We start from the raw sequence: 21,018 nt of genomic DNA on the forward strand, positions 1-21,018 counted from the left end.
GTCCTTTTTTAAAAGTACATATTGCATTACTTTAATAGCTCAAGCTTAAAATTCAGCATTGCTCACAGAGCACAGAAAATTTACTGCTTTAACTAGAATTGCAATTTTATTAATTTCACTAAGTTCTCCCACAAACTATTTGACAATAGAAAGATACGATCTCTGATTAAGTCACTGACTTCTTTTAAACATTGAAGCAAAATAGAGCAACGATGATTAAACAATAATTGTTCCTAATGAACATCAAAAGGTCTATTAAAAAACACTTAATGTTTCTCTGATAACTTCCCTCTTTGTACAGCCAGAGCCTCTTCCAGTTTCCTATTAATATTCTGAAAGTGTCCTTCTGCTCCTAGAATTCTCCGCGACTCCACCAGAAGAGCAGGGAGGCTGGAAAGTCCATACTGTTGTTAAGGAAATAAAATGACAAGGCAACATTTTTAACTCTTGGAAAAATCACCGAAATATCTGCATTTCTTTTTTTCTCTGTCTGAAGTGGTGCAACATGATTTTCAAAAATGAAGAACAAGCCAACACTAGAGTCTTCTGAAATGGCAGCATTTCCCTTACACAGGGCAGGCGTGCAGCATTGTCTGCAGGGAACACCACACCAGGTCAGGAACCACAGTCAGGGGGGAAGGAGTTCTAACGCCACAGGAGAAGTTACACTGGAGCTGAAATACAATTTGTTCTCACAAATTGGAGAGGAACTGAAATGAACTGTTGCTGCAAAGTGAGCTGCTGCTGTCTAACTTGGTAACTACAACCACAGGCCTGTAATGGCTTTAGGTCTGGCAAAGGTGAGATCTAGCTAGTGCTTCCTGGAAGAAACTTCTGTAGGAACAGAAGGCAACTGCTCATACGCACGGCAGGGGCTGTCCAAAGCTGTTGGGGGCGCTCACCCCTCACAACCACCCATGAGGACCCCCCGATGAGGATGTGTCCTCTCGAGAGCGTAAAACCCAACGATGAAAGCTTGGGTGGGACCACCACCACTGAGACTCAGGGTGGAGGACCAACAGGATGCTGCTGGATCCATGGGTGGTGATCTCTTTTTATCTCTCTCCCCGCCCTCACTCTCCTCCTCTCCTCTCTTCATTGAATAGTGACCAGATTAAGTAAAAACCTGTGGCATGGGACTTGCTTATCCAGTTAAAGTCATCACCACTGAGCTACCATATCTAACAACATGCCTTGTATTTTGTATTAATAAATCCTTAAACTGGTTGCTGTTGTTTCACCTTAATTCAGTGCAAGGGTATCACAGACACGGGTCATTGGTCCCAAGGGGAGGGAGGTCGTCCCAGACGACTCCTTTTGAGTCGTGACAGTGAGATACTACAGTACAGTTACAACAACGGTTCTCAAGTTGCTTCCACAAAGACAATTAACAAAGTATTGCTATTTAATGTAAGTTAAACATTAATAGAAACGCCCATCTGTCCAGGAAAAAATAAAGGACTGGGGGACTGATCCCTAACAGTTCGGAAACACATGGAAAAATATGTACTTACTATCTCTTTTTCTTTTGGGTTTTCTTCTCTGTACTCCAAATAGTCTTGTTGTAGCTCCTTTAAACCAGTAACAAATTCAGTTGCTTGTCTCAAGGCAGATGTCCTTTCCTGCATCTCAGCATACTCTCTTTTTAGTTGTATCAGTTGTGGTTCAGCTCTGAAAAAGATCAAGGCTTTGCCAACTATATCTGGGTATTTATTCATGAGTAACATTTCCTCCGAAGAAGACTTAAGGGAAAGGTTGGTCAGAAATACAAAACGCAGATTACTATAACACACTGTTTAATTGGAACAACTAGCATGTTATTTAAACAGGACCATGGGTCCGAAGCCCTATAAAAAAAAACCCCAACATTTTTTTCCGCATCTCATCTTTTGAGTCTGACAATATAGCCAATCTCTCAAGCACTTCAGTTTTTCCAAGTAAAGTTTCTGAAGTACCTGGTGCTCTGTTTCTGTACACACCTGCTCGCAGGCTGCAGTGTTCAGTGCTTACGCTGAAGCATATTCAGGATCTGCAAACTATGTACACCCTGTCTAAATAAACCGGAGGGCTCAACCCATTAACATCGCGCTCCAAAACCTGAACACCAACAGCCACTTTCATTTAACAGCGTTGCAGCAAAAAAAGCTTTCTTAAGATGAGCAAAGGATTAAAACCAACAAATAAAAAATGTGAAGAAAGCTTTCAACCTGTGAGGGGGTTCAAACCCGTATCGAGAGATGCCTTTAATTAGTTGAGCGAAGTTTGTCCATAGTGCTGCAAAAAACCCCCAAGACTCTCATGGCTGTAGAGAAAGGGCTTTTAGTCTGCCTTTGTGGATCCAAGCCCGTGGCTCCCTACGGGGTTAACTTACAGCACGCACGTTATACGCAGCTTCAGTGTAAAGCTTGTCACTAGTAACCAGCTGGGCTTGGGGAAGTCTCATGGTTCTTCTAAAGAACATAATTTTTGTGCTGTGTATCTAAATTAGAGAATGTGAATTGTCTGGCCCCATGAGATGGAAGCAAACCGTGTACTCTGAGGCATCCCGGCCAGACTGCAGAGATGAAATACATTCTCCCACCTCAAAACCAAAAAAGCCCCCTGTATTATCTTTGTAAATTTGCGATTCCTTGTCTTTTCAATTCCCATTGTAACATTGGCATTCTTCTCATGAACATATGGTCTGAAATACCATTCCAGTAGCTAGTTAGCTAAGAGAACTTGCGAGAATTACTATCTAGGCAACTGAAATACGGAAAGGAGAGGCTATCCTGAGCTTTTGTAAAAACAGAAAGGAATACAGAACAGTAGAGTTTCATCAAATGAAATTAAAGAACAAAAAAAGGTTACTTTCACTTCTGAGTTACAAAACGCCAGACTCCATGAGTTCTTCAGGCTATTATTGTGCATCATTAGAAACATACCTAATGAGCTCTTCTCTGAGTTGCAACAGTTGCTGGCTTTTCTTACTGATGTCTTTTACTACCTGAAACAAAGAGTGAGGCAAGTCTTTGAAATGGTTTCTGTAACTTCAAAGGCAAACAACTCAAATTTCATTGGCTTTTTTTCTTTGAGGTTTTATCACACCCTGATGCTGGGTGTGGAAGATTCCATGATACCAGACCTTATATACTGCCATATTTTACGTTTGTATTTTATACTTTAAAGCTCTTTACAATGTCAAACTCTCACCTCCCCATCCAAAATGTCTCTTAAGGAACACCAGATTTACAAGCATACAAAAGGAATTTATGACATTTTGAATTCAAACATGACCAACTCCAGCAGGTTTTTGATGGTTTCTGTATTAAAAATGCGGTCTAATACAAATATATGTTCAGTATGATTGCCATAACTAAGAAACTAAGCATAATTAAGCTTTAATCTGTCCAATTAAAAAAAAACCAAAATTAATCATAAATTTAAATTTAGCAACTACAAATCTCATTTTAAACAAATGCATGAGGCAGAAAAAGGCTGAGTGGCTGTAAATGCTAGATGTGTATTAAACTTTTAATTTTTACATGCAGAGTAGCTTATCATATCACCTCCAATTAAGACGACTTTAGCACATTAACTGCTACCTCCCAGGCTAAGCTTTCTGTTGACTTTACTTGTTAAAAGCTATTTTGTCATCAAAGTTTGTGGAAGATGTTAATCTGGGCAGAAAACCTCTGTCAGACAGTGCCCAACCTGCTCTTATGTATCTCTGCTGTAGTGCATTCACCTCTCTCCCGATGAAACCACTGCAATGTTTTCTGCTCTTACACTAGTTCCTCCTCCTGCCTTCCTCTGAACAGAAATTTTGCATATACATTTATGTCCCTTAGACTTCTCTCCTTTAAACTAAACAAATCAATTCTGTCCTCACAGGTCACTATCTTCGTTGCTCTCCTAGATTCCATATTAATCTATGCTTGAAGGTTAGCTCCCTCCAGATGCCTCACCAGTGTTCACTTAAAAAAAAAAACCAAACAAAAAATTCACATGCACAGATACCTACACATTCTAATGCACATTCCTTCTTTTTACACCAGAACAGCAGTATACAGCCGATGGGAGTTTGCGATCCACTGTGTTTACTGAGATCTTTTCCAAAAAATCTCTGGTAGTTCCCTATCCTCTATTTGTGCAGTTGATTCTGTAGTACAGTACACACTTTTCTGTGAATTATTTTATTTCTTCTAGTCAATTTCTTGAAATTTCACTGCCAACCTCTATATGCGGTACAATCTAGTGATATATATGTATTTACCTTAGCATTTTTTTTCTTTATATCCTTTAATTGCTGGGCTTCTACTATCTAGAGGGAAAAAAAATATAGATTATGGATCTTGATTTCACCACTACCCTCCTAAAAACATGGGTGCAAGAATTACTTTGGAATAACATAAAAAGCTATTTAAAAACACCAACACCGATTCAAAGGAAGGCTACAGGTGTATCAGTTGTCTATCAATTCTTTCCTCCCTCCTCACCCTCCCAGAGGAAGACTGTTGCACAAAATTAGTCATCTTGCATGAGTCAGTGCAAGTAATACTCCTTGTACCAAGTAGCGTGATACTAGCCAGCTTAATTTTTCTTTAACTTTACATAAAAATTATAAATCTAGTCATTTTAAAACTTACTCACTCTAGTGAATCACTAGGACTATGTTTTACTTTTAGTACTTGTCCATTGTACTTATCACAACTCCTACAACGTTCTGAGTTTATTTTACATGCTGTAATTAGTAAGAAAAAAATCTTAAGTCTTCCAAGCTAATAAGCTTTTTACAGTTAGGTTCAAACTGTTCATTAAAAAAGGATGATTTTCACTGAACTACGTTAAAGGCCTTAGCCAGGTGCCTCTGCACGAGTCACTGAGACACAGTACAAAGACTAAATCATCAACCTCTTCAAATTCTAGTCTGTGAGCTTTTTAGTCCCGTGTTTGTCATAAGTGTTTGCTCATTCAAATTATGCAGCTCTCCAGGTTTACTACATAATGCTCTAGGTAAGGGTCCTAGTTTCAGCTGGGATAGTTAATTTTCTACTTAGCAGCTGGTACAGTGCTGTGTTTTGGATTTAGAATGAGAATGTTGATAACACACTGATGTTTTCATTGTTGCTAAGCAGTGCTTAGTCCAAAATCAAGGACTTCCCAAGTTTCCCATACTCTGTCAAAGAAGATGTACACAAGAAGCCAGAAAAGAGCACAGCCAGGACAGCTGACCCAAACTAGCCAAAGGGATATTCTGTACCATAGAACGTATATAAACTGGGGTAAGCTGGCTGGGAGCTGCCAATTCCTGCTGGGGGCCTGGCTGGGCATCGGTCAGTGGGTGGTGAGCAACTGCATTGTGCATAACTTGGGGGTTATTTTCCCCTTGGGTTTTATTCCTCCTTCTCCTCTTCATTATTATTATTATTACTTTATTTCAATTACTAAACTGTTCTTTTCCCAACTATAATTTTTACCTTTTTCCAATTCTCCTCCCCATTCCAAGGCAGGGGCAGGGAGAAGTGAGTGAGCAGTTGTGTGGTACTCAGTTGCTGTCAGGTGTTAAACCACAACAATATAACAAACACTTCAGAATTATTAGATGCTTCCCTATTCTCAAAGCTGACAATTTTGCAACATACTTGCATGACAGCAGTGTTGTGTCTAAAGGCAATTCTCATGAAAGCCAGCACAGAGGCAGCAAATCATAACCTGCACACAACAAACCGTTCTCGTGTTATTTATCCTGACAAGAGATTAGCAAATTCGAAGTATCATAAAATAATTGTGGAAAGAACAATAAAAAAACAGAGCATTTTGATTACAATGTAATATACAGCTCTATAATCGCTATCACAAAACTGATTTTATTTATGCTGTACTCACAAGATCGGCGATCTGGTCCTTGAAAGCAGAACAGAAGCCATTGATAGCTTTTCTGCAAATGTTAGATTCTATGCTTGGTCTGGAGAAGTCAGAGGGAGAAAACACAACCCATTTGATTTAGTAAAGGAGAAGTCTCATCCAAAAACATTCCTTTGAGTAACGAATAAAACCCAATGTTAAGCAGCTAGTAACAGAAGCAACCGCAGATCTTTCATGTATTTGTAATAGCTTAATTTCTACATTAAAAAACCATCAGCTGAGATGTCATGTTCTTATGTCTGGAAAAATATCAAATCCCTGGAGGCAACTTATGTGGCGGATCCTGGAGGATCACACATGGAAAAATATTTGGATCACACAAACCTAATAATAATCATTAAAATAACATCAGAATGTAACCATGCAATACTGCTGTTCCCTAAAGGGCAGCCCATTAGCAAAGACATAGGTAATTTGTTTTAAAAACTGAGTATTCAGCCATAGGAAATCAGAATATTTACTTGTAATTTGCTGTTATCTTCTCAAATTCAGCCAGAACAACATCCAGTTCTGTAATATCTCTAGAAGATCTCTTCAGCTCTTTGGGACACCAAAGCTGTACAGAACATGGGCCATCCTCTGAAACAACAGAATGAAGACAAGCATTGCACAAGTCAGGTACATATTCTAAAATAATAGAAAAGTTATTGTGCCCACCATTAAAATAACCACCAAAAAGTCATGAACATTTTAATATGAAACTTGAGAAGGGGATATATGAATTATTTCATCTGGTTTTGGCGGAGCAACTGTGACAGATTTATCTGGGAACACTTCAGAATTTGGATGACCAGTCGTATAAAACTTACTACTTGTTCTTCATCATTTCAAGCAAGTCCAGGAGCACTTACGTAAACTAACTGATAACTACAGAGTGTAGTGTAGATATAGCCATGCTGTAAAACTGTCAGCCTGAGTTTGGACAACCTGCATTACTCAAAGAATCATGAATTGTTATACCTGTAAACATTTTGTATTAATACTATATATGCTTCAAAAAAAAGCTATATACAAATACGTTTCTTAAAACTTTGCAATAGCATTATTAACTAATTCCACAAAAAGTTAAACCCTGGTTCTTCACAGACTCCCAAATGTAAATCTAGTACTTGAAAGTGACAGGGTACCATTCAAAGGAAGCAAGATGACACCTGAGAAACAGTTTCTATGTACAAGAAATTCCACTGTCTTGAAGCTCCCTGTCTCAAAGATCTTTAAACTAACAGCTGTGCCTATGCTGTAAGTCAGAGGCACTCCAAGTTCTGCCCCACAGCTGGTGCTCCAGGCTTCCAGACCAAGGCATGTACTGAAATGTCTTACAGCTCCATGCCCATGAATCCAAGCTTTCCTCCACAAGGAGCCAGGCTGTGTGCGAGGGATAATGCACAGTTGTGCTTTACCTCCTCAAGGGAGCAATAGGCCAGTCCGGGGATGCAAACCACAGGGATCAGAGCTGTGTGGCACACAAGCCCCTCAATTTAACAATTGCTAATGAGTGTCTATACCAAAACAAACTAAAATCACCCATTTCTAGAAGCGGTATGTTGCTACATACTGGAAACGAAAACCACGAAGTTAGGAAAAAGCATTCGTCTTAAATGAGGAAAAGCTAAATGGGAGTTTGAAAAGTACTTTACCAGAAAGATCGGATGTGCTGTCCTCTGAAGGTTGTCGCTTTTTTTTCGCCTGGAGTTGAGTAGTGTTCAGAGCCTTCTATGATACAAAAAGCAGATTAACTTCAAAAAAACCACCCTAGGTTTACTCATTTAAAATCCTGAGAGATGGCAATTAGGCAGAATGCAGGAAAGCATTTCCTGACTGAAACATCAGTAATATTTACTTAGGCCTATTTTGTCAGAATCACAGCACAGCGATCACGCTGCTAAGGGACAGCAGCTGCCTGACTACAACGACCAACTGATACGTCAGCCACTGGCCGTGTAGCCAGAGCAGAACATTTTAAGGAGCCCACGGGCCCTCGGTCCAGCATAGTCATCGCCCAGGATTCACATCTCTGATCAACAGCACCCGCTCGCCTTCCTCTTCACTCACATTCTGTCCCAATTCTTTCCCTACTTTGTAACACCAGCAGCACTTTCCACACGACTGCTGCATACACGCAGTTTACTGATGAAAGACTAACACTCTACTGAATGTTATGACACGATTTTCAACAATTCCAGCACGTTTCAATACGTAAAAAAACTTCTATGCAAACTACTGCACAGCTTCTTTTATCACAGGTCTGCTTTCTCAAGTCTGCAGACAGTTGACTTCCTCTGTATGCCTGGAAGCTAAGTGGGCCAAAAGCATTTTACACTAGGTGTGGTCTAAGTGTGGAAAACCACTCATTCAAAACCGAGTGGGTTTTGTTTAATTCTAATATACATTCAAAAGTAATTTTATCAATAAAAAATTGAGTTCTCTCCTAAATACGTTTTACTTCAATACTGAACAAGTACAAAGGATTTATATTTCATTTAGTATGCCATTATTTAAGAACATATATTCCAGATACGAATAAGACATTTGAAAGAAAAAAAGAACACATTCCCAAAGGAGTAAGAGAATGGGCTACAGGACCTAGGAACATTTGGCTATTATATTCCCTATTGACATGATGACTGTAGCTTTAAGCATTTCACTTGGCCATCTCACAGGAATACTTTGAGGATTAATTATTTCAGATACAATTAAGTACTAAGTAACAAAGGAAAGGTCTTCCTCTCCCCTGCCTCTAACGCAGGCATGGCATTAAGCAAGCTAAAAATAAATTGACTGATAATACTCATGCAACTTTTTCTGTACCACATTATCCTTGGGGGGTTCATCTTCAGGATCAGATGAGCTGAATTTCTGAACATCACTATCAGATGGTTTTGAGCGATGCATTTTTTTCCTAGGAAAATTAAAATATCCACACGTAAACCCACTACACACTAAGAAAGACTGATCTTCAGTCCTACACACAACAAAATCCTGTGTTTTGGGGAACATTTTGTACTGCTATGTAAACTATGTAGTTTGTGTTTCCTAAATAGATTGCATAAAAAAATGCAAATAGCATGTAAAGGGAACAGAATCTTTATCCCTAAACAGCAACCCTTATGACAATTTAGAAATCTATTACTAACTGACCACTGGGATAGCCATGTTGTTTTGAGCAGAAACTTTGAAACAAAGACAAAATTATTATTATTGAGGATACTTTAGCAGGAACGGAGAAGGCTTTCTTGGTGAGGGGCAGGGCTGGAACTCAAAAAACATAAAAAAACCACATACTATCATACAAGCACTATTGCTGTCTTGCTATTTCATTCAAATAAGAACTATTTCAGATTTAAACCAAATTTGATTTAACAAATGGGAAATATACCAAAATTTACATTAACAGATTTAAAAAATATTTTTCTTTGTTACATATAATTTAACTGGCTTCTACGTATTTTTCAATTTTTCATCTTTTAACTTTAATCACCAGCATTTAGAGAACTAATCAATACCTCACAGAGGTATTTTTAAATCCTTCTGTATTAGAAAAATTCAGTAAGTACTTAAATCAATGTATTGCTTACAGAAGGCAGACTCTTAATTTCTTCTTTTTTTTCTCCTACATTCCGCAACCTTACTTACTTTTTTTGGTTTCTCATCTGGGAAATTTTGAGTTAAAGCATCTGTTTAATAAGCATCTAGGGAAAACTGACAAACAGAAGATTCTTCCTATTTAATCTAAAAATCTAACGATTAAATTAAATGACGGCAATTATTTTTTTCACCAGACCTTCTTTCTGGTTTTTTCCTTTGCTGTGATGAAACATGACCAAGTGACTTGTTTTGTGAACACTCTTCTCCATAAGCATCCACAGCAGTACTGTGCAAAGGGTGATCTATAAAGAACAGGAAATAAGCTGGATGAAAACTGTTCCCATCTGTTCAGGCAAAGAGCATGGACATGCAAGCGCTGTCTGCCATTAAGCAGTTAGTTAAAATATTTGTGGTTTGCTCACTGATGCAAAGGAAGTATTGTTAAAAGTATTATTTGAGCATTAGGAAAAATATATATAGTGAAAAGCTTCATAGTTTCTGTACTCATCTGCCTGCTATTTCTTTACAAACTGAAACCAAAGGTGCAGGAAAGCTCAGCACATACATATGGCATATAGCAAGCAAAACATTCTGTTTGAAGTTTATTTGAAGTCTCTCTTTGCTATAGCATACACTAATCTTCTACACATTTAAACAACTACTTTCTAAACTATACCTTTTTTTTTTTATATATATGGATTTTTGGCTGCTTTATTGGATGCTATGAGGCAGCAGTTACAGCTGCTACAGCATGGTTGTAAGTGCAGAATTCCTGAAGGTAGCTACCAAAATAGATAAGGACTCTGAGAACTATAAGGTTTTAGTATGCCTTCCATAGTACAGGTTTCTTTTTTCAAGCACACTGACACAAAAATTCAGTGTTAGAGGGCATCGTTTTTATAGCTTTAATACATACCACAGAAGTGAGGAAGAGCTTTTCATTTTCCAGTCTTTTCCTTATGACAACCCTTTTTGCTATATTGTTCTTTATACCTCATTTTCAATGCTGTTTCTAGCAGTTGCATGTGTATTTCCATCATTTTCTTAGAGTAGTAACTATTACAGCTGGGAAACTGTTCAACCTTTTTTCTACAGTTTCTAATTATATGTTTTTTCAAACATTTTTCTCACTGGTATTGGCATATTTAAGAACAGAGGACTTCACACAGGGGCACCTATTCTGTCTAAGTTGATTCTCTTCCAGTATACTGAGGCCTCATTACACAAGTCCCATACAGAGCATGAAAGTGGCTTTAATGTTTCACCAAAAATAGTATGTGTTTATGTTACTTTTTAGAGTAACATCCGAAAGTGGCAGAATAAATTGTGAATATCTTAGGTTTGCTGCCATGAATACTCTTACAACAGCAAAAATCGCACTGCGTAATTTGTGTAACAATAGAGAATAACTTAAGACTCAAACTTCCATATTTAAATGTAAACCCCTACACAATTGCAATGTTATATTGTGTGAATAGTCAGTATCTTTCCATGGACTTTTACGTTACAGTATTATTCTTGTTACCGCCTAAACGACAGAAAATAACATCGCTCTTAAAAAAAACCCTGCTGTCTCTCCTGCCCGTATCTTTCTCTGGCAAAGAAACAACACTTTTCCCTAAGTAAGCATTGAAATTTTTTGCCCATGTGGTTTGTTCATGAAAATCACACATTAAGTGACATTCAAGTTAATACTAACCAAATGAATCGTTAAGGTCCTCAAGTTGATTGTCTTCTGCTACCTTCAGTATCCTTGAGACATCTGGTTCCTCAAGTGGAAGTACTTTCCACGGAGGGTGGGACTTAGCTTTGTGTTCCTGGATGGGTACGAAATTAACAGCTAGTTCATCCAGCTTTTCGAGTGTAAAACAGATTAAATATGACAATGACTTTCAAGAACATTGGACTAGAAATACATTTAACCAGGACCATATCAACTACTCAGCTATGATATAAAGTATTTGAAGCATATGTTTTTTTCCTCAGGCTAGGTTTTTTTTCCCCTAAGAGAACTGATGGTATAAAACTGATATATTCTGCTGTTTGATACTAGACGGTAGTGCAAGCTTTATCTTATTTTATAAAACTAAGTGTATAAGGCAAAAAATATTGTAACAGCCTAATACCTGTTTTCTATGATCTGTGGGCTTTTTCTTTTCAGGCCTTAAAATACTTCTTTCATCTTTGTCCTACACAATTTTCCAACCTTTTTCAATTTATTTATGTTCACTTTAAAAAATGTAAAAGCTATAGTGTAACTTCTTACAAAAAGCGGAATTTATAAATCAAGGATTACACAGACACTTCCATAAAGCAGAAGGGTAGAAGAGAATGGTGCTACTTTATAGAATCACCGAATCGTTTAGGTTGGAAAAAGACCTTTGAGATCATCAAGTCTAAGTGTCTGCCAAGTCAACCACTAAACCATGTCCCTAAGCACTGCATTTACACAAATGGTGATTCCCACCTCCCTGAGCAGCCTGTTCCAATGCTTAACCCTTTAAAGCGAAGGAATTTTTCCCAATATCCAATCTAAACCTCCCCTACAAAATATTTATAAATGTGTCATTCACGCCATTAAGCATGGGAGTGAATTTCCCCACCAATTTGCATGTATGCATGGAAACAAGAATTATGTCCCAGAAAACAATGACTTCCCGAGCTTTTAATTTTACCAGCACTTACAGTGCCTCCCAAGTTTTGTTATGGTACCAAATATAGACACATCAACAATTTCCTCTATAAGCTGTTGACAGAATGATAGAAAGGTTTAGGTTGGAAGGGACCTTCAAGATCATCTAGTTCCAACCCCCCTGCCATTTGTAGCCCTTTTACACCCTAAGTACATTCTGTTAGCTAATGCTAGTGGTTCCTTTTACTGTTACAAAGCTAGATCATGAAGACAAATATGTGGTTCCTGTTCAGGGAGTAGTTTAACGGTTTAGGTTGGAAGGGACCTTCAAGATCATCTAGTTCCAACCCCCTGCCATGGGCAGGGACACCTTCCACCAGACCAGGCTGCTCCCAGCCCCATCCAGACTGGCCTGGGACACTGCCAGGGATGGGGCACCCACAGCTGCTCTGGGGAACCTGGGCCAGTGTCTCGGCACCCTCACGGTGAAGGATTTCTTCCCAATATCTAATCTAGATCTACCCTCTTTCAGTTTAAAGCAGTCACCCCTTGGCCCATCCCTAGGTGCCCTTGTGCCCTGTCCTCTTTCGAATTTTACAAGACCATTTACAAACTTTTGCCTGGTGATGTAGTAACTCCTAAAAGAAAAAAAAAAAAAATAAAAGGTAAGAACCCCCCAGACTCCCCCACAGGTGCACCAGCAGGGAGTGCGCAGCGCAGCTGCCCGCACCCCTGCCAAACAGCCCCGCACCAGGGCCCCGGCACCGCTGCTATAATCCTGCTCAGCCCAGCAAAACTCACCTTGGATTTACGGCTAGAATGATTTATCTTCCTTTTCTTCTTTGTGGACATTTCACTGTCCGGTATATGCTCCTAAATATATAACCGAGGATGAAATTACTGAAAAAATTGTCCCCAACGCGAACCTGCTCTCTCCGGCTCAGCACCTGGGGCAGAACGGGAAATCTTTGTTAATTCCACACACGACGCGTAACCCGCTTCAAAAGGAGCGAAGCTCGCTCTGTCAGACGGGCCCGCCGCCCGCCACAGCACGCCTAAGTTCGTAACGAGACATTAACATTAAAAACACAAAGCAAGGCGGCGCGCAACGCCACCGACACCTTCACTCCGCTTCCCGGCCGCCGCTCCCCTCAGGCGGGAGGCCCCGGCCCGGCAGCAGCGGCCGCGGCCCAGCGCCAGGAGCCCCGCGGCCCGGAAGGCGGGAAGGCGGGCGGCGGCCCCCAGCTCTCCCCGGGGTCCCCGCGGCCACCGGCGCCCCTGGGCCCGCCTCCCGCAGGGACTCACCCGCCGGCAGCGCCTTCCCGCCGCGATTCAAACCGCAGGGCAGGCGCGGGGAGGCGGCGCGGCGCCGGAAGGGGAAGCGGGACGGCGGCCGCCGTGAGGGGGCCGGGCCCGGGCGGCGCGGAAGGGCGGCAGGAGGCGGGAAGGCGGCCCGGCTGGGGACGCCGGTGCTCACGGGTCGCTCCACAGCGGACCACCAAGTTACGGTCCCGCGGCATCGCCGGGCACTTCCCCCCCACCTGGGAAGAGACCGTTTCCCCGTCCCACATACCAAGATATTTTTTTTTTAAGTGCCCGAGCGCACCCGCGATGCTCAGAACGTTCTGGATCCGCTCTTCCAGAATTCACCTAGCCATCGCTCCGACTTTTTTCTACCAACTAATCTGACTACACTGAGAAAACCAATACAAATAACAACCCATCCACACGACACCCCCCCCCCCCAAAAAAAAAAAAAAAAAAAAAAAAAAAACCCAAAACCAAACCAAAACAAAAAAATAACCCCCACAAAAATCTCCCCCAAGCCACCACCCCCGTTTTCTCCTCTCCAACCCCCATGCCCTGGGCTGGTGCTGCACGTATGAGTAGGCCAAGGCTCCACTTCCTATCTAGAACAAGTGCATTTAGGTGATTTCTATAAAGATTACCTGAAATCTAAGGTAAAAAAAACAACCTTGCAGCAGTTCAGAAAATTAAGACATACAAAAAACACGTGTGGCAAAAAAAGTAGGATTCAGACTGGAAACTTGTCGTTCCAGCTCTGACATTTAAGTTACTCAGCAATTAAATTGTTAACAGGAGATTCAGCAATTTGTCAGAAGTCTTACTAGTTGGAGGGATGCTTTTCATGCCATATTTCTTCATCCATAGGCAAGGAAGAGTGTTCTTTCAAGTGTCACCTGCTGCTGCCCACCCACCCCCAACCCCCTTTGTCCAACCAAATAAGCTAAGCCACTGTGAAACAGCACTTTTAGGATTAACAGTGGCGAGTTCTCTTTATAGTTCTAATTTGCTGGTTATAGCACCCAGCCCCATTTAGCAGTCCATGAACTGAAGGGGTAACAAGCAGTGGTACAGACTACATACCGCACAGCTTTGTTTCTGTGGGATGAAAATGGCTTTTCAAGAAAGCTTTCTTTGATAGGACGTGTTAAGAACAAAACCCTTAGATCCAGCTGCCAACCATCTCTGTTAGGAGAGATGTGGTGACACTTCACTCTCTTTGCAAGCAGCATGCACACATACTCAATGCCATACTCAAACAAGTGACAAAAAGCATAGTTTAGATTTTCTTCAGTAGGAAAGAAATGTGTAAAGGAGATACTACTCAAAAGGAGAAGGTCTACCACAGCTAGTAACATAGGTGTGCTTATTATTTCAGAGCGTTAATACCGAGCTCTAGACAGTGTTTTGCTGGTGATGCTTCATCGAGCCTGTTCTGATAAGTCTGTCCATGAAATCTTCCATTCCACACCCCTGATTAAAGCCAGATGCACAGTATAAAGGGGGAAGGGGAGGAATGATGACAACCACTACCACACAGAAGGAGCGTAAGATTTAAGAAATCCTCAGATTTCACTTAAAATTTGTTTATGATGGTAAGAACACCACCCGTCAGAAACCATACTTCAGACAAAAAAAAGAAAGATTTGTTTGTTCATTTAAGAATACCGATGGAGCAAGTTACATACAACAGCATCCCTTTCTTACAGATACTAGCCAAAACCTTACACATAAATACCAGACCAAAGCAGAAAGTTACCTTCCACAAGTAAAGCGTCAACAAACAGCATTTATCCTTCATTTAGTGTGTTTGTATCAGTGGAGTTTTACAGCTTGTCACAGTTACCAAGTGACACCTGGGCTCATTAGTCAGCAGCATCTTTCCTTGATAAACAAACACTTCACTGAGTTGAAATGCAGAAATATTTATTTTGGTTTCCTTCATTGGTTTTGAAAATTGTTTTGGTTTTATAAAACATAGAAATAGCCAACACTAAGCAAACATTTGAATTCCAATGTAACAAACTACTGCTCTAACAGTTGACTCAGATTTGTGTACCTTAACTGCACACAAGTATGAAATTATGCTACAGAGTAGTGCATTACAATCACACACAAATCTTAGTGCAAACCTTGTTGTGCTTGTATTTTACATATATCCATGTTTTCAAAAAAACAGCAATGAATGCTAATGCAAAACCAACTCTGTTAAGGATAGCAAAAGACTTATGCTGTAATAAGGCTGATCTCTCAAACAAAAGGTAATAGTTATTTTGTAATTTATCTGGGAATTAGGTTCTTATCCCTGAACAAATACCTATCCTGTGCCAACACACACTTCTGTTGGCATATATAAATACTTCCAATTGCTGCAAAGCATCAGGCAAAAACATTCTACCTGACCTATTTTGCTATTCAGTGAAGGATACTCAGTGGCTCATATATAAAGCACAGAAAACTGAGAGGTTATGTCAGAAGCTCTTCTGCTTATAGAGGACCTGGCACATTTTAAAATATGCATTTTTAAATACATGTTCGTTACAGGGAAATGGGTGGCTAGTACAGGTGCAATGTTTACCTGACCATTAGCATAGCCCAGCCTCCTGAATGGTTTTGTGTTTAGGTCTCCAGTGTTGTTGCCAGAGTTAGGATTCTCTTCATTTACCGGGCTGGCACCACTCCGGCATTGTGTCAACATAGCCAAGCCTAGGCTTGCTGAATTAACTGCATCCCCACTTTCAGTGAAGAACCAGCACATACAGACTTACTGAGGAACTTGTGTTCATTGGTCTCCTTTGTATGGAGTTCTGACTTTTACCTTATAAAAGTACATCTCAGAACTGGCTGCAGATACAAAAGGGAGAAAAGAAACTCAGATGCCTTGCCCCAGTTAATAGTAGGATTAATGCAAGATATGATACCAGCTATACAACTGTAAAGGTGTTGTTTTGGTGGTGGGGTGGTTGGGTTTTTTTGAACCAATTAAGTAATCCTTCTGAGGATGCAAGATACTTAACAGACATTTTCAAACCTGCCAAATCCTTTGTGGAATTGACAACTGAAAAAAATACACTGCAGACAGCAAACATGCTGGCAATAAGAAAACCTTAGCTCCTTGGTGAAAGAGTCCCATTTTTGGCCAAGGACGTCTTAAATAACTTACATATAGTTACCATTTATAGTTAAGGCTCTTTTTGGAAATTGTAGGTCACCATAAAAACAGTATGCAACACAACTCGACAGTAAGGCAGTGTTCCATTTCTTCAATGCTTCTATGGCAAGTACCCATTTTTGTACAAGTTAATGATTGCACAGTTTCCTTCCCTATGTTTGCTGTAGTCAAATTACAGATTTGAAGGCCAAAGTAGACATCAGACGTGTGCCACTTTCCTCATTCCATTCTCAGTTACATTTTGGCATTAGCATAGAGTTCATCTATCTGTGACTGAAAATATTTTCGCAGTTCTGGTCTCTTCGCCTTCAGCGTTGGTGTCAGCAGGCCGTTTTCAATAGAAAACATTTCAGTGTGCATGACAATGTCTTTGACCTGGAAAGTAAACAGTTACTAGCCAAGCCACATTCCTCGAAACAGACAAGGCTATTAAAAAAACGACCCAGACAACATAACAAAGCCCACCACTTCAAAAATTTTCCAGATGCAAATTAAAAGCAATTTCTGGAGAGTCAGATTATACTGGTGTTAACAAGTTTAAAGACTTAGGTGTTCAGTTCTCTCAAGCATCTTACCTGTTCAAATGACTTCAAACCAGATTCTTTCCCAATCCTCACCATGTCTTCCAGAATGTGTTTTTTGACATCCTGTGAACACAGGAACACACTGTATATAGCTTGAAAAAGCTGATGCAGAACCGCTAACGGTTCAGCTAGATATTACTCACCTTGTTCTTGCATAACTCTTCATATGAGCCTTCAAATCCTCTTTTCTTGGCCCAGTTGCGCAAAGTCTCAGGATCAGGTACCACAATAGCTACTAGGAAGGCCTAAAAAGGAATTTTTGTCAAGCTCTTTTCTTTTAAAGTCACTTTTAGTTCCTGCGCTTTTCTTACTAGTCAGTGTTAGGTTCTGGACAGCATTTCTGATCCTGCTGTGAAGTCGCCACTTTTCTGCTACTTGAACACAGGAGAGCAGCTTGCACTTAAAAAAGAATTATTCTTGTCGAGACCCACCTTGTAATTTACACTTGCAACCTGGACATCTTGGGTTTGTGGTTGTTTTTTTTTTTTAATTATTTTCCCTGTACACTGTTAGCAACTTATACAGCCATTAATACTCAATTAAATTAATCCAGCTCCACTATCCCATCTGAAACTAAATCCAGAAACATGCTATGTAACTGCTGGAGTCAAAAGTACATTTAGAACCAAAATGTATAAGGTTAATTTTTTTTTATTTTTTTTTCAAGATTTCAGTCCCAAAGTTTTGGGTAGGGGGAGGGAGTAAAGGAAGACTCTTTTCTGCGTTTTTTAAATTACCTGAAGAATGCTTACCTGCAAGCTTTCTCCATGGACAAACACCTGAGCAAGTGCTTCACATCTCAGATACACATTTTCTATTTTCTCTGGTGCTATGTACTCTCCCTGGGCTAATTTAAATATGTGTTTTTTCCGGTCAATGATCTTCAATGTACCATTCTGTTGACAGAAATAACTTCCACTCAGAAGAGGCACTTCAACTGAAAAACCAATCTACGCAGCTTAAGCATGCCACACTAGTAACAGTTGCAACAGTGCTACAGCCAGAGTACTGTCAGACTGACGTTGTAAGAAACCAGGCTCCCCACCCACCTAACAAACTAGGGAAAGCTTCAGGACTGACGCTGCTAATACTTTTTTAACCCCAGACACACAGATTTATCTACAACAGTAGTTTTCCTCCTCCTAAAATTACTTGTGTTTCACTTAATTCATTGTGTTCAATACCAAATATTTTCTATTTTATTTGTTAAATTACTGCTAATAACTACAGAAGTACATTTCAGCTATGTAAGTTCACCTACCGGTAGCCACTTCCCAATATCTCCCGTATGAAGCCAGCCATCTTTGTCCAGAGCTTCTGCTGTTTTTTCGGGATCTTTCAAATAGCCACGAAATACATTCGGCCCTTTTACACACACCTGAAAACAGCCATTTGTTAGTGTATGCTGCTATGAAGGGAAGTTGACAAACACTGTTTGCAATGAATTGTTTCTCCAATGGTTCTCAACAACCCCCACTAAAAAGACAAGATGAAGTTTCTGCATTAGTACAGAAATCTTTACTCATGGTTTTTGGAGACCTAACATTTTCGATTGGTATACGCTATAATAAGAAGCGATTGGAAGCATCTGTTCTCTCCTAGCCTAGCAGCAGTGTTCCTACCTACTATAAGAATAATCTGAATTTATCAGAGGAAATTTATTTTTATTTATGTGAAGAAATTCTGCTGGATCCAGAAATATTACCTCTCAGCCTGGCAATGTATTTGTTTCAGTTCTGGTAAGCAGCAAGGGCATTGTGCTAAAACTAGTGATGAAAAAGCTGTATATCAAGCAAGGTATATGTTTGTCCAAATGTGACCAAGACTTCTCAATAAAGAAAACCTGCAATTTCTTTAAATTGAAGGTTGTCTGGATTTGTATACTCAGTAGAAAATGAAGAACAGCTTCTCGGGATATACCCTGGATGTGTGAGCATTATTAGGATCAGAAATGTGCTTATAAGGTATGAGAAAAGCTTCAACAAGATTAAAGGTTTATAGGTGAAAAGGTTGCCAGAGAATCAGGACAGACCCTTACAAGCTAAATTAAAACAATCTGTCAGTAAGAGAATACTAAAGTACAGCAACTAGTCAGGAGCATGGAACAAAGCCTGAAATATTCAGAGATGATCCCAAATTTAAGTGATTTCTTCCCAATGTAACACCCAAAGTTGTGTAAATTTACTTTGGTGGAGAGGGACACACACAGGATAGGACTGTTGTTACTTGAGGATCAGCAGGAGTACAAAATACCTCCTTAGAAATGAGGACAGAGAGATAGGCAAGATAAACAGTATGGAGGCAAAACTTCAAGATGCTCAACTGCTCACAACTGTTGGGGAATCAGGAGTCCAAAACCCCTGAAAGCTCTACAGAAGAGTCCTCAGAAGCAACAAAAGGATTCAAACCGCCACATCCACTTGGGAGTGGCTTGGCACACGAGGGTGACAAGAGACAGTAAGAAGGGTCTGGTCTGGGCAATACTATCAGGACTTTAGAACAGACCTGGAAGAATAGGATAGAAAATCCAGTTTTAAGTTAAGGCCAAATGGATAATAAATCAATAGGGGCTGATAAAATACAAGGCCAACTATTAATGGACAAGGAATAATAAAATGGGCAAGGAACTGGCTAAAGCATCTTCAGGCACTAGGATCAATTCTCAGACTACAAGAAGTTACTGAAGTATAGTTCAGAGACCAATTCTTGAAAAACTCAACCCACGTATTTCCAGTGCTTACCTCAGCATAAAATATGGCATGCTGGTGAATGACAGTACAATGGACAGGAGATCAGAATGTTAGTGAGGGTTCTGATGACCTTATAGAGACCTTATAGAGACCATACCAAAAACCTATGACCTTGGTGATGAGTTTAAGACCCAAGTCATTTCTGCTACAAAACAGAGCCTGTGTGGAAGGATAGGAGTAGAGGAGAACTCTACGCATCCCAGTCAAGTCAAAAGCTGACTGATCAAACATGTCATTTTGTCAAGTCAAAAGCTGACTGATCAAACATGTCATTTTGCATGGCTCCTACAACCCCAGGTGACAGCTTTTCCCGGTGGAGACAGCAAACCATTTATCTGTATCCTGCTACCTGGCACTAAGACCTCATCTGCATATAAGCATTTTTAATTCCATTCACAAATTTATCCTTCTTGAACATAGGTAGCTGACAAAAGTGAAAAGCAAGGCCGACAGAATGGAGAAGACAGAAAGCTTACTTGGAAAAGAGGACTAGGAGTATTTAATCCAGCTGAAGAGCAGATAGGCAATAAATAAGGAGGAAGATTTATTTTAGGCAAAGGATAATGAGAACCAACTCTATAGCTATGGGCTTTAGTTTTGCGAAACAAGTTACAACACTTATTTGTTGAATTCAGAACAGGTCACACCGAGGAAGTTAGGACTGAAAGATCAAGATGGTACCCGATATATTAAGGGGCTACCACATTTATTTATTCAAGTCCAAAGTAACTCCTAACACAGCAAACATTCACAGTAAGTGCAAGCAAAACTTTCTCAGAAGGTGTTTTTTTTTAAAAAAAATAATCCACTAAACTGTTTCTTATTATGAGAATTCATACTCAGTTCCTCTAGCACATCAAGCTTTAAAAACTTAAAGTAAAGCAAAAATTCCTGATGAAGACTAAACATGGGGTCATATGGAAAACAGTAAAGAATTTTGACAGTGCTTTCCACTTGAAAATGTTTTCCCACCATTACACCCAACTAAATCCTGAAGTATTTCTGAGAATTAAAGCCCAATGATTTGTCTCTAGTCTCACACAAGTTACAACTGAAACAAAGATTGTGTATTGTTTGCAGTCA

The 21,018-nt window shown here is 39.9% G+C and overlaps 2 protein-coding genes across 5 annotated transcripts in view; both read right to left on the minus strand.

The window, feature by feature from the left end:
- Positions 1 to 93: 93 nt before the first annotated feature.
- On the minus strand, positions 94 to 13,553 carry CENPU (centromere protein U). 3 transcript variants are annotated; one of them, XM_040605842.1, is made up of 12 exons: positions 13,430 to 13,553; positions 12,926 to 13,071; positions 11,192 to 11,309; positions 9,689 to 9,794; positions 8,716 to 8,806; positions 7,545 to 7,617; positions 6,369 to 6,486; positions 5,869 to 5,947; positions 4,256 to 4,303; positions 2,925 to 2,986; positions 1,515 to 1,671; positions 94 to 404 (listed from the first exon to the last, which is right to left on the minus strand). In XM_040605842.1, exons 2-12 carry the CDS (start codon positions 12,974 to 12,976, stop codon positions 267 to 269), a joined length of 1,041 nt encoding a protein of 346 aa, XP_040461776.1. In that variant the 5' UTR covers positions 12,977 to 13,071; positions 13,430 to 13,553; the 3' UTR covers positions 94 to 266. The 3 variants fall into 3 exon arrangements, with proteins under 3 accessions (XP_040461776.1, XP_040461594.1, XP_040461686.1); XM_040605660.1 differs by having other exon boundaries at positions 7,545 to 7,620; XM_040605752.1 differs by lacking the exon at positions 13,430 to 13,553 and adding an exon at positions 13,246 to 13,349 and having other exon boundaries at positions 7,545 to 7,620.
- A 1,785-nt stretch (positions 13,554 to 15,338) lies between these two features.
- ACSL1 (acyl-CoA synthetase long chain family member 1) overlaps positions 15,339 to 21,018 on the minus strand; it is a 42,693-nt gene continuing 37,013 nt past the window's right edge. For both annotated transcript variants that reach the window (XM_040606733.1, XM_040606653.1), the window contains exons 17-21: positions 18,447 to 18,563; positions 17,938 to 18,081; positions 17,329 to 17,430; positions 17,177 to 17,248; positions 15,339 to 16,976 (exon numbers count right to left, since the gene is read on the minus strand). In XM_040606733.1, the coding sequence (XP_040462667.1) occupies positions 16,836 to 16,976; positions 17,177 to 17,248; positions 17,329 to 17,430; positions 17,938 to 18,081; positions 18,447 to 18,563 (576 nt within the window). In that variant the 3' untranslated portion in view covers positions 15,339 to 16,835. The remainder of the gene's footprint in view (positions 16,977 to 17,176; positions 17,249 to 17,328; positions 17,431 to 17,937; positions 18,082 to 18,446; positions 18,564 to 21,018) is intronic.

This window comes from Falco naumanni, chromosome 1, assembly GCF_017639655.2.
Source record: "Falco naumanni isolate bFalNau1 chromosome 1, bFalNau1.pat, whole genome shotgun sequence".
In the NCBI taxonomy this organism is placed as follows: Eukaryota; Metazoa; Chordata; class Aves; order Falconiformes; family Falconidae; genus Falco; species Falco naumanni.

What these genes read in the sequence shown, in the direction of transcription:
- CENPU (XM_040605660.1), bottom strand. Translation starts at nt 12,976, where the DNA reads ATGTCCACAAAGAAGAAAAGGAAGATAAATCATTCTAGCCGTAAATCC. An exon ending in TAAAGAAAAAAAATGCTAAG is followed by an intron (nt 2,987 to 4,255) that starts GTAAATACATAT and finishes TCTTTGTTTCAG; the next exon opens with GTAGTAAAAGACATCAGTAA. An exon ending in ACCCAAAAGAAAAAGAGATA is followed by an intron (nt 405 to 1,514) that starts GTAAGTACATAT and finishes CCTTAACAACAG; the next exon opens with TATGGACTTTCCAGCCTCCC.